Source organism: Anguilla anguilla, chromosome 9 (genome assembly GCF_013347855.1).
Source record: "Anguilla anguilla isolate fAngAng1 chromosome 9, fAngAng1.pri, whole genome shotgun sequence".
Classification (NCBI taxonomy): domain Eukaryota; kingdom Metazoa; phylum Chordata; class Actinopteri; order Anguilliformes; family Anguillidae; genus Anguilla; species Anguilla anguilla.
Genome location: NC_049209.1, coordinates 32,378,667 through 32,392,153, shown reverse-complemented (window position 1 = coordinate 32,392,153; position 13,487 = coordinate 32,378,667). Strand labels below are relative to the sequence as shown.

The following is a 13,487-nucleotide window of genomic DNA, read 5'->3' as shown; positions in this document are numbered from 1 at the left end:
ATTTTGATTCTTTAGCATTGAGATATGTAGGCAGAGGGATAAGGCTGCCCAACCCAGTCCATGGAGATCTACCATCCTGCAGGTTTTCACTCACGGTATGAGTGCACTCTGAAGATTTGCTTGCGCTTCTGTTTGTAAGATTGGCAGAACACTGCACTGCCAGCTTCATCCTTGAACTATGCCTACCATGGCTACAGGCCTTTCTACAGTTCACTGTAAGCAAAGTATTTAGCTAAAGCAAATTAACTGTAGAAAGGACAGTAGCTATGGTGGGGCTATCTACAATTCACTTGCTTTAGCTAAGTACTTAGCTGACAGTTCTTTGCTTTAGCTAACTACTTAGCTCACAATGCCTTAGCCAGCAGGCTAATAACAGTAAAACTGTCCAAACCAGATCTACCGTGAAATAACCACATAGTTATGTGTGCTTATCGTTGTTTCCAATAAGATGTTGACAGGTACACATGACACCAGTTCCAGAACCCACTGGAAGAGGAAGGAAACCATTATTGCAGCGTGCAACAGGTTTTGCAGTGATACTCCTAAGAGTATATAATATGTAGAGAGAGCAACACTAGAAACGTATGGGGAGCACATCAGGACCAGGAAGTACATTTTTTTAGTTAAATAGACATGCACAGTTGTGTCCTTGGTCACATGGCTAAATCACATGCACAACAAGAATAGCGCAGACATAGGCTAAAATAAATAATAAATAAAAAATTCATATATTTGTGTGGTAGGTAAAACTATTTTACCTTGGAAAAATAATAAGTGATATTAATTCCTTATATAATGCTCAAAGTTTACATTAGCATTTGAATGGAGCCCAGTGGGGAAACTTGCTTCTTCAGCTAAAATCATAGATATCAGCAGGGGGCGACATTACTTCCGGTGCTGAGGTTGAGAACCAAAAGCGGCCCCTTGATACCTCCGGCGCTTCCAAGGCAGACCTGAGTCTCTGTAATTTTTTGGTCCAATCAAATCCCTTTCTGCCACCAAGAATTGAAGGAGATAGCCAATCAGGGCACGAATCGCTACCAAGAATCACCCACAATCTACCTGGATGCCTCGTTGGCGCAGTAGGTAGCGCGTCAGTCTCATAATCTGAAGGTCGTGAGTTCGATCCTCACACGGGGCACATTTTGATTCTTTAGCATTGAGATATATAGGCAGAGGGATAAGGCTGCCTAACCCAGTCCATGGAGATCTACCATCCTGCAGGTTTTCACTCACGGTATGAGTGCACTCTTAAGATTTGGTTGCGCTTCTGTTTGTAAGATTGGCAGTACACTGCACTGCCAGCTTCATCCTTGAACTATGCCTACCATGGCTACAGGCCTTTCTACAGTTCACTGTAAGCAAAGTATTTAGCTAAAGCAAATTAACTGTAGAAAGGACAGTAGCTATGGTGGGGCTATCTACAATTCACTTGCTTTAGCTAAGTACTTAGCTGACAGTTCTTTGCTTTAGCTAACTACTTAGCTCACAATGCCTTAGCCAGCAGGCTAATAGCAGTAAAACTGTCCAAACCAGATCCACCGTGAAATAACCACATAGTTATGTGTGCTTATCGTTGTTTCCAATAAGATGTTGACACGTACACATGACACCAGTTCCAGAACCCACTGGAAGAGGAAGACAACCATTATTGCAGCGTGCAACAGGTTTCGCAGTGATACTCCTAAGAGTATATAATATGTAGAGAGAGCAACACTAGAAACGTATGGGGAGCACATCAAAACTAGGAAGTACATTTTTTTAGTTAAATAGACATGCTCAGTTGTGTCCTTGGTCACATGGCTAAATCACATGTACAACAAGAATAGCGCAGACATAGGCTAAAATAAATAATAAATAAAAAATGCATATATTTGTGTGGTAGCCCATTGGGGAAACTTGCTTCTTGAGCTAAAATCATAGATATCAGCAGGGGGCGACATTACTTCCGGTGCTGAGGTTGAGAACCGAAAGCGGACCCCTTGATACCTCCGGCGCTTCCAAGGCAGACCTGAGTCTCTGTAATTTTTTGATCCAATCAAATCCATGTGCGCTACCAAGAATTGAGGAGATAGCCAATCAGGGCACGAATCACTACCAAGAATCACCCCCAACCTACCTGGACGCCTCGTTGGCGCAGTAGGTAGCGCGTCAGTCTCATAATCTGAAGGTCGTGAGTTCGATCCTCACACGGGGCATGTACTGTTTTCATTCTTTATTACTGAAATGTGTAGGTAGAGGGATAGGGCTGATTGGGATGGCAGATATGCCATCCAGCTAAGTTACACCTTGGCGGGGCATGCCCCATACCTATACAGCATAGAGAGTTTGGCACTTTTCAGGGTTCCTCACATAAATAACCACAACATCCACAGACTCTCAGCCCTTAAAAGGGAATTGCACTTTATAACACTTCTGCTTCTCAGGACTGATATTGTCCTTCTAATGAATGTGTCGCCCTTAATTTTTTGATTAGTTATTTCATTTTAAATGTCTAACGTTAGAAAGAAAGACCTATTTTTTAAGTCCACATAGTAGTACGGTTTCCGTTTTTTTCTTCTACAATTTTGTTTCACGGCAAAATCGAGAAGAAGCGAAGCAAAACCTTCCGTTAACTTAGCGTTGAAATCAAACAAACTAATGTTCTTTTGTTTGATGCGATATCGGTGTAATAATGAGGTGCACTGTACCCAGTTGTTATAATGCTCCCGTTAAACTTGCCTTGAAAGCACATTTTCATAGTTTTCCACGCGATGCAACTTTGTGCCGGATATGGCTGGATGTAATCAGACACCCCAACATAACAGCCGAAGAAGTTCGCAAACGAGGACTAATGCAGCGACCACTTGAAGCCACCGACTACCAAGGCAACCGTCTGAAGCCTGGAGCTGTACCCACCGTTTTCCCATCGTTGGTCGAACCGATTGAGGTCGGTACTAAGCGGGCTGGCCAATGCTGTCTACGGTAACAGTTAGACAGCTTGCTGGCTGTTGTTATAAGGTTGTCACCATCCATTTATTTCGTCCTCAGACATTTTCGGTTTCGCTAGCTGGTAGTAATACAACACTATTTCTACGACCAACCTAATGTTATTGTCTGCAGGCACGCCCATATCAGAAGTTGCGCAATGATATGCATCCTCGAGTTTGACACTAAACTGCCTGAGTCTACTTCCTGCATTTGTAAAAGAAAACAACAAAACAGCGTAAAATATTAACACATTCATTAGAAGGACAATATCAGTCATGAGAAGCAGAAGTGTTATAAAGTGCAATCCCCCTTTAAAAACATTCACTTCTGTATATTCTGACCCCATTTCAACAGACAGAATTCATAATCAACTTCACATGTCCACACAATAAAGCCCCAAACTAAGGGGATTTTGCATTTTCTCCTTTTTCTTCTTCTTTTACCTGCCAGAAATGCTCATAGCCCACCAAGAATATGTCTCCCCATTGGTCATTTCACCTACACCAGCCAATCAAAATGTCACATACACACGCAAAATGGACTTATTAAAATGGAAGCAAACTTTGTGACTTGAAACTATTTAGAATACATTGGATAGCATTGCTCTGGAATACAGCTTCTTTAATTTCGGTCATGCAAGATAGCCTATATTGTTTGTAGTCATTGTGATATCAATACTTTTAATGGCAGGCCTAGATTTTGCCAGTTCGAATTAATGAGTTATAGACAGTGCTTTGTATGTCTGAGTAACTTGGCATTTTTGTACGTTGAAAATGTGTTGTGTATGATATGTGACATACATGACGGAGAATTAAACCTTGCAGATTGAAGGCGCCAGGTCCTTACCGTGCTCTTTATCATGTCCAAATTTAGTTTAAAAGTAAATTTATATGAACTCACATTGGATGATCTCTGAATATTTTTGGAGGTTACAAAACAAGGCAGTCCAATTTTTAATACGTACTCAGACAGACCATATGTTCGAAGCAACAGAGACAGAGCGAAATTAAGTCCCGCCCACACCGGAGGGGAAAACAATTCATCGCTCTCCATTGACTTTGTATTGCGTGAAGGTGCCTCCTTGTCACTTTCGTCTGCTAGCAGACAACAGAAAAATGCCTAAAAGGTGGTGTGTGGTGGGATGCACTACCAACTGGGTAAAGAACCCAGAACTAAGTTTTTATAAGCTGCCGAACCGAAAAACCTATCCTATCATTGGAGTCTAGTGGCGTGTCAACTAGCTACAGGCTACAGTACGTTTCTGTCATTTGAAATAAGTTGGAGTTGGCTAGCGACGTTGTTTCAACAAGCTTGTAGAAGGGGAAGCTAAAATGATAGCTACGTAGCTAACGTCAATAAAACTGCAGGTAATAAGTAGCTAACGTTAGCTAAGTTCTAGCTACCATGTTTAAACTACGGTTAATTTCTGCATCAGTTTCACCAGAAGCCCCCCGAGCCAGGCAAATTCCAGAGACCGTTATAACGTTGTCACTACACTGAAGTAGCAAGCTAGAGCTAGACTAACGCAGGTAGACATAGGGTGCTAAAATAATCCTTTGACATGCTTAAATCTAATGTTTTTAGCTAGCAACAGGCATTTTCTTAGTGTTTCAGCCCTTGGTAGCACATTGTTTTCCCCTCCGATGGGCGTGGTATTCAGCACTGAACTGACATGCTAGCCATTAATATGGTCCTGGAAGATATATTATTTTCTAATAATTATTTTCGGTTTTTCATGACAGTATTTGGTCCAATGATCTGTTTTTATATTTAGTTACTATAATACAGGTAACATTGTTTTGAACGATGGTCTTACACAATATCGAATCGTTTTTATTTCCGAAAGTTGCTAAACATCAAGTGAGATTTCAGGTCCTGCAGTGACGTCAGAGATACGAAGATGGCGGCGTCCATGGTGAGAGCATGAGTATTTCTGTGTAGAGAATTGATTAAAGTAGTTTGATTTCGAAGGTAATATTTATGTTGAAGTGTTGTTATTTTACTGTGGTTTGTCAGCAGGAAGTTGGGTTTTCCGCGTTTTCAAATGAAACATGTTCTACTGAAAAAGTCTCAAGCGAAACAAATGAGGTAATGTGACTAAGTTGCTTGCTAGGCTACCACAAGCAAGAACATATTGCTAACGTTAAGAACAAATAACTGTTTCGTCAAGAACGTGGGGAATTTCATCATGTATGGAAAACGAGTTCAATTAAAGGTTGTGTAAACATGCATAGCATATACGATTTTACACAGGAGGACGATGCAACCGAAGAACCAGAAGAACCAAAAGAACCGAGAGTTCGGGAAACTCCAGAAGACATCAGATTCGAAGCCATCGTTAACACCCTTGCTTTCCATCCGACACGAGACATCCTTGCAGCTGGTGACATCGATGGAGACATCTACGTGTAAGCTTATGTGTAAGATTGTTTGTCACAGACCACATGTGTGAAGAGATTAGATTTTTTGTTTGTCACGTGAAATATGTAAGACCCATCTATATGCTATATGTAGGCTAGTGTTTTTTGTCTCATTCAGAAACCCGATTGTATCGCGTCATTTTGTGTTGTCGATACATGTGTACAATTGAGACATCTGTTTTTCAGTCGAACTATAATATGTGACATTTGTTGCGTTTAAAATCAGTTTTGTTATTTGCATTATCTGATCTAGAGACCAAACCGCCATTTAGATTTTGGACATTTAAATAAATATGTTGCTATGATTCATAAGGATATGGATAGACTTTTACATGTTATGTATATCACTACACGGCAAGCTCGAGCTGTCTCGTGTAAAGCCTATTTTCTCCCATAGCTACTCGTACTCCTGTACCGAAGGAGAGACCAAGGAGCTTTGGTCTTCCGGACATCATCTCAAGTCCTGCCGCGAACTTTCCTTTTCTCAGGACGGCCAGAGTAAGTGTCAGACACTCGCGGCACTGTTGTGTTCATTAGAAACCTAGCTTACCAGTCCAAGAAACTGGCTTATATGGCCAATGTGAATTTTTAATGCATTTCTGTCAGTGTGCTATTTAAACAGGTTGCATAATGTGTTTTTTTTTTCAGTTTTAATACTATGCTGTAAGGTGAATTCATTTCAGCTTGCTTGCTTTTTTTGCCCAGAGCTGTTCAGTGTGTCCAAGGACAAGTCCATCCACATCATGGATGTGGAAGCAGGGAAACTGGTCACCCGCATTGCCAAGGCACACAGGTAAAAAAAAATAATAATAATAATAATTTTTAAAAATGCTGTTGAAACATTGCTCTGAAATGCAGCTAACACATCTTTCCACGTGCACTGAGAAAGTATGAAAAAACTTATTGGAAAGAATGGGGGGAAACTAAGTTTAAAAAATAAAAAAGCAAAATGCAAATACTTGTGCCTTTGCTCTCTTTCATCAATCAAATCTTTCATCTCCTCCTCCATCCTGTCCAGTGTCCCCATCAATGCCCTGCTGCTGATCGATGAGAACCTGCTGGCCACCGGGGACGACGGCGGTACTCTGAAAGTTTGGGACATGCGTAAGGGGACGGCGTTCATGGACCTGAAACATCACGAAGACTACATCAGCGGCTTGGCCATTGACCAGACCAAAAAGATCCTGCTCACTTCCAGGTAGGGGTGTGGAGGGGAGGGGGAGGGTGAGAGGAAGGAGAAATATCTTTAGCGGAGAGTCGGAAAAACGTGAGGCCTTTGCTGGACTCGCAGCCGATCCGCGATTGGTTGCTATAATGCCTTTTGTTCTCACAGCGGCGACGGGACGATGGGCGTGTTCAACATCAAGAGGCGACGGTTTGACCTGCTGTCAGAGTTCCAGAGTGGAGATCTCACTTCTGTGGCCATCATGAAAGTTAGTGGGTTTTTATCCGTGTAGCACTGCAGTAACTTTACTCAGCATGCATTTAGTAAATGCTCTTACCCTGTGACTTACAAAACCAAGCATATATAGAAACATTACGATGCATTCTGTTCATTATTGCCGCAGTAACGACCAAAACGGGGGAATTAACAAATGTCTTAGAACCTGGGAGACGAGTCTTACAGGCTGTAGAGAGTCTGTCTCTCAGGGTCAGCAATGTGGACTCCTAATTGCAAATAATTAAAAAAGATGGCTGCTTGCACACACTGCATAGTTATAAACTGGTATTTAACTTCTGAGCAAGTTATGTAATCTAAACGGTTTCTGTGAGAGATGCAGCTTTATAAATGGGTATTTGGTAATAAGTAGAAAACTCCTCAGACCTAAACACTGAAAAGATTTTCAGAGAATCTTCTCACGTAATTAAAAAAAAAATTGGTGTCACGTGCCTACATTTTGCCGTTATTTATTCATTTTGTCTACGGGTTTTGTTTTTGTAAACAAACGTTGCCTTCGCAGACCTTTATTATCCAAGTGTCATGGTTACGAGAACCTTAAAACTCGGGCCTGATGTAGGAACAGTCTAGATGCCTGACCATTGCGCCCCTCCTTCCCCCCCTGTGTCCCGCAGCACGGGCGCAAGGTGGTGTGCGGCTCCAGCGAAGGCACTATCTACATCTTCAACTGGAACGGGTTCGGCGCCACCAGCGACCGCTTCGCCGTCAGGGCGGAGTCTGTGGACTGCGTCATTCCCATCACCGACAGCATCCTCTGCGCGGCCTCCATGGATGGTGTCATAAGGTCAGATGTCACGCTGGTCAATGACGGATATCATTTATCTGGCGCCTTTCATGATCTACTTCACAGCGAAGGGGAAAACTCACCGCTACCACCAGCAATGCATAGCACCCACTTGGTTGAGACACGGCAGCCATTTTGTGCCAGAATGCTCTTGGTCTTGTGTCAAGTTTTGGTCGCATTGCTTGGTGGTGAAAAGTGGGACATAATGTTGCCTTGGGAGAGAGGATTCAATTTGGTAAGATTGTCCCCCATCTCATCAGACGAGTGACTTCTTTGGTCAGTTTAGCACCTTAAATCTCCACAAGCTGCTTCGGTAAATTATTCATTTAACAATGGTTGGACTGAAAAGCAGCACTTGTAGCATGTGCTTTGGGAGTAATAATAATAATAACAACTTAGAGTATTTGTTTATCTGTGCTCTCCCGTTTTCACTCACCATGATGGAGAACTTTCAGCAGTGAGAGAGTCTCTCACGTTCACGTGGGAGAAAACAAAATATGAAAGTTTGTTCAAATTTGAATGAATGAATGAATATAGTTTATTTCGGTCACACATTATAAGGAACAAAATTTGACAAGTTGTGTGTTTATGTAACAGACAATACATCGTCATACATGTTTACACTAATCCATTTCACACAATAAAATTCACACAATCAATGACCGAAAAAGGAATAGGCTGAAGCCCAAGGCTTATTATTGCCGATCCTATACAATCCGTAATATAACCCAGAATGTCAGTAGTACAAAAAAAATACTCAAAAGTTGTAATCCTTAATTGTTTTACATTTTATTCGTACAAAAAATTTTTTTACTCTAAATTGTAATCCTTAATTATTTTACATCTTAAGGCTTTTTTGAAACTCAACAGAGATCTACACAATTTCAACTCATCTCTAAGACCATTCCATAGTTTGACTCCCAAAACTGAGACACATCTATATTTTACATTGGTTCTCACTTTACATGTTTCAAAGATAACACAACCCTCTTAAATTATAATTTGCTTCTCTTGATTTAAAAAATCGTAGAATATATACTGGAAGGCAAATTTTACTCCTGACTTTGAAAAAGTATTTACAATGTTTTTAAATACACAATATCTAAAAATGTTAAGGTGTAAGACCCTATGAATAATGGTAAACAGTAACCAGCTCTATTTATTATTCTAATAGCTCTTTTTTGGAGTTTAATTATAGGGTCTATATTTGTTTTATAAGCATTTCCCCAGACCTAAACACAGTATGACATATATGGCATTATTAGTGAGCAATACAATATATGCAGATATTTCTTATTCAACAGATCCCTGGTTTTGTAAAGAATAGCAATAGATTTAGATAATTTCAGTTTGATATGTTCTGTATGTGGCTTCCAACAGAGTTTATGATCTATAAGCACTCCCAAGAATTTTGTTTCATATACTCTTTCAATTTCAACTCCATTTAAATCCATTTTTATTTCACAATTATCCCTAAAACCACCAAACACCATAAATTTTGTTTTATTTTCATTTAGTGATGATTATTAGTATCAAACCATTTTTTAAATATTATCAATTCCCTTTCTACTGTTTTCAGTAACTCTTTCATATCCTCCCCTGAACAAAATAAGTTTGTATCATCAGCAAAAGTAACAAATTTCAACATATTAGATACTGTACAGATGTCATTTAAATAAAGTATAAATAACTTGGGTCCCAATACCAAACCTTGTGGAACACCACAGGTTACTCTTCTATAATGTGATTCAGTTTTATTAATTTTTACATATTGAAACCTATTATTTAAATAACTTCTTAACCAATGCTGCGTGACACCTCTTATACCATAGCGTTCCAATGTCTGCAGAAGTAAGGAATGATCGATTGTGTGAAACGCTTTACGTAAGTCAATAAATACACCTACAGTGTTTTGTTTCTTTTCTACTGCTGTTGCAATATTTTCTATAAGATCCATCACTGCTAAAGATGTCGATCGATTACTCCTAAACCCATGTTGATGGTCACACAGTCAATTACTTCTTTTAGCAGTGACATATCAATAGAATTACCATCAGTGGATTTTTTATTCTTAAACTTTCTGACCACTTCTAACACATAGCTATCACAAACTCCACCAAGGAACATTGAATTGCGCAAAATCGCAATTATTGTCTTCATCTGTAGGAAGGTTAATTTCCTTTGCCAAATTTGGGCCTACATTAACAAAATGATCTTTAAACTCATTAATGATTTCCTCTATATTTTCAATAATTGAATTATCACTTTTTACTAAATATGTTGGAAAATCCTTTTTACTACTATTTTTGATCATGTCATTAAACACACTCCAGGTCGCCTTAATATTATTTTTATGATTTTGCAACAACTGATTATAATAATCTTTTTGTTGCAATCTCATAATAAATGTCAATCTGTTTTTGTATTTATTATACGTGTCCTCCTTTTCCTTGGTCGATGTTTGATAAATTCCCTATAGAGCCTATTTTTCTTTTTACAAGCTTTTCCCCAACCACTTTGTAATCCATGGTTTTCCCCATTTTCTAGGATTTTGTCTATATGCTTTCAACAGACAATGTCGGTCATAAAGTGTCAAAAATGTATTTAAAAATGCATCATATGATTCATTAGTATCCTCTACATAAACTTCCTGCCAATCATGATTCAAAAGTTCTACCTTAAAAGCCATAATTGTCTCTGGTGATTTTATTCTAAGCAAATTGTTAAATTGTCAATCAAAGTAGCACTATCCTTTGTTATTCTGCTAGGTTTTTCAATTAACGGATAGAAACTCAAACTAAACATAGTATTAACAAATTCTGTAGTTGTATGATCATTGGATTTCAGCAAATCAATGTTGAAATCACCACAAACAAAAATCACCTTATTATGTTTTTCGTATAATGCAAAAATCTTCTTATTAAATTGATCAGTGCATGACCCCGGTGTTCTATGAATGCAACTAATTAATATGTTTTTGGATCCTTCAACCTTAATTTCAACAGTTACACATTCCATCAAATTGTCAATAACAGTTGTCATATTACCAATAACCTTACATTTAAGAGCAGACATCACAAACAGGAGGAGGGGATGAAAGATTTTGTTTTGCCAAAATATTTCATAGCCCTCTAATCCATCCTGCAGTTCTTTATTATCACTCAGCCAAGTCTCTGAAATTGCTATTACACTGAACCTTTGCTGAAACTGTTTAAGGTAGTCTTTAATTTGAATAAAAAAACACGATTCAGGGAAGCCCACAAGAAACGATTCCCAGTTTAGCCACTAGGTGGGGGTGTTGGTGCTTTTTTGGTCCTCTGCTCATTTGCTATTCAAAGTTAATAGTGTAAGGTAATCAAGGCATGGCACATATGCCTGTTGACCAATCGTGAAAGATGTATGTTTTCCCCTGCAGACATGGATGCATTAATATTTTCCTCAGTTGTCACTGCAGGGTGGCTGATCCTCTTAGTGCACTATTTATAGACTGTGGAAGGGCCTTATAATTAGGTATTACATCTGAAATGTGCCATTGCCAATTGTGCCACTGCCCAGAGGGTGGCTTATGATTGGCCATAGCGTCCCCGAGGGACAGAGTGATTAGAGTTGGAGAGACATCTGTATTTAATCACCCGTCAGCAACCGCAGTTTGCCCACACAGGCTGCACACAAAGTGTAGCTGTCTGTATGAGCTTAACTGCTGAACTGTGGAGTGAATGGACAGAAGCGATGGCATGATTTGAGGCGGCCGCATGTTTGTGTGTGGCATCGACAAAAGGTTGCAGCAGAAATTTTATGTTACGGTTGCAATCGGGCGTCCCAGATTGAGGCAAAATGTAAAGTGTTCCTCAGTTAACCCTTTGAAGAGCCAGTTTTTTAGAATGTTCTTTCGAAATTATAAGTCAGTGTTCTAGAACTCCGTTGTGTTCAGTTACCAGTAGTGATTGTTACATCAGCATTAGAATGTTCAGTTAAGAACATTCTAATCACATATTTGTGATCTCACACTTTAAAGGCATTAAGCTCCTCCTCTGGTTCTCCCCTCTCACAGGGCCATCAACCTTCTCCCGAACCGCGTGTTGGGCAGCGTGGGGCAGCACGTGGGCGAGCCCGTGGAGCAGATCGCCCGGTCCCGTGACACCCGCTTCCTGGCCAGCTGCGCCCACGACCAGCTGGTCAAGTTCTGGGACATCTCGGGCCTGCCCGACATGGGGGTGAGCGACTACCGGCGGCGCAAGAAGAAGGGCAAGAAGCTCAAGTCCCTCAGCAAGAAGGCCTTCGGCACCGGGGACGACTTCTTCTCCGGGCTGATGGAGGAGACGGAAGAAAAGAAGGATGAGGAGGAGGAAGAGGGAGACGACAGCGGCGACGACAGCGACAGCGGGAGCGATTGATCGCGTGGAAGTTTGGCGGGAGGGGGAGATGGGATTCCGCGTGCGGTGTTGGGTTCCGCCGATGACGCAAGTCATGCAGATTGGTCGGCGGCTTGGGAGACGTTCCTGACGCATGTGAAATGGCCCGGAACTTTGTCACAAATTGACCTCCAGACCCCCCGGCCACCCCCAACAGGGACGAATCTTCTGACCATAGTTTGACCCGCTGTTTGACCAGTGCTTGAAACGATGCCAGGAGCAGATCATACTTGGTCGTCTGAACACTCAGAATTTGCCTGGCTAGTATACACTTCCAAAAAAAACTAGAACATTCATAGTGGCATCCCAATATTTTTTGATACAAAAGGATTGTACGAGTTTTGCTTTAAAGTGAAGACTAATGTAGTGACTTACAGTCCTGACTCCTTGCGTAGGCCCTCATGCATTCACATGTAATGGGTTCCCTCGAGAGCCATGTGAAACTAGAGAGGCCCCAATGAGAGGGTGTGAGGAAAGATGGGATCTGGAGAGGGTCTGGTGCTAATTAAGGGGTCAGAAGTCACCCTTCAGGGGTCCAGAGCCACCCCACATGGGGCACCAGGACTTCTGAGGCTCTTGGCAGCTTCACACCGAGCCTGCTGATAAAGTTGTGTGTGTGTGTGTGTGTGTGCGCGCGTGTGCGTGCGTGTGTGTGCGTATGTTTTTTGGCACTGAAATACTGAAATATCTGATGCAGAAATTAATTCTAATAATATACCCATCAATTCATGTGAGACAATAAAAGTCCATGACATTTCTTAAATGGATTGCTGAGTTAATATATACAATAGAAAAGCCATGGAAGGAAGTTCTGTTGGAAAACTTTGGCTTACTTGAAATATTCAAGACATTTATAATTTTTTTTCACTTCTGGTGTTCCAGTGTGAGGCTCGGCTGTCTAGCCAGAAGACCACATCCAGGCTGTGCCTGTCTAGAGTCTGACAGGAGTGTTAGAATTAGCCTTTCAGTGAGAAAGTGAGGGCTTTCTGAGCTGAAGGATCATGGGAAGGGTGTGCCATGTTAATTCAGCAGCATGGTTAGGTTATTCTTTTCAATATGACTGCGCTGAAGTGCACTATTTGAAGTGTTGGATGCCAACAAACACAGCATTTAATTGCATGTACTAACAAAGAAAGATGCCCATACCAGCCAGTTAGCCATAAAATAGCAGTTCCGTGGTTTACATTCCTAATGGTGTAAACTCCTGCAAAGATACAGTGCAGTCAGCTCTGTGTATCTGAAAATCGTATCCTTCCTTGCACACATGCATGAAATGCTCTCACACAGCCTGCACATACACATGAAACGTTTGAAACGTTCTCATGAAACGTTCATTTAAGTATGTCAGTTTATTTTTTCTTCTTGCTAATGTTTTGTATGTTTGTGCCGAAGTTTCAAATGTGTGCGAGTTCTGCGTAAAATAAAATGAAATGTAAATGTTT

The 13,487-nt window shown here is 40.7% G+C and overlaps 1 protein-coding gene and 2 non-coding genes across 5 annotated transcripts; all 3 read left to right on the top strand.

The window, feature by feature from the left end:
• Nucleotides 1-1,068: 1,068 nt before the first annotated feature.
• Nucleotides 1,069-1,141, top strand: trnam-cau. The gene has a single exon. It is a non-coding gene; the product is annotated as a tRNA-Met (tRNA).
• A 984-nt stretch (nt 1,142-2,125) lies between these two features.
• Nucleotides 2,126-2,198, top strand: trnam-cau. The gene has a single exon. It is a non-coding gene; the product is annotated as a tRNA-Met (tRNA).
• A 1,790-nt stretch (nt 2,199-3,988) lies between these two features.
• Nucleotides 3,989-13,487, top strand: wdr55 (WD repeat domain 55). 3 transcript variants are annotated; one of them, XM_035435375.1, is made up of 9 exons: nt 3,989-4,885; nt 4,990-5,058; nt 5,224-5,378; nt 5,788-5,888; nt 6,096-6,183; nt 6,409-6,588; nt 6,724-6,823; nt 7,464-7,633; nt 11,685-13,487. In XM_035435375.1, exons 1-9 carry the CDS (start codon nt 4,871-4,873, stop codon nt 12,025-12,027), a joined length of 1,221 nt encoding a protein of 406 aa, XP_035291266.1. In that variant the 5' UTR covers nt 3,989-4,870; the 3' UTR covers nt 12,028-13,487. The 3 variants fall into 3 exon arrangements, with proteins under 3 accessions (XP_035291266.1, XP_035291265.1, XP_035291264.1); XM_035435374.1 differs by having other exon boundaries at nt 4,987-5,058; XM_035435373.1 differs by lacking the exon at nt 3,989-4,885 and having other exon boundaries at nt 4,892-5,058.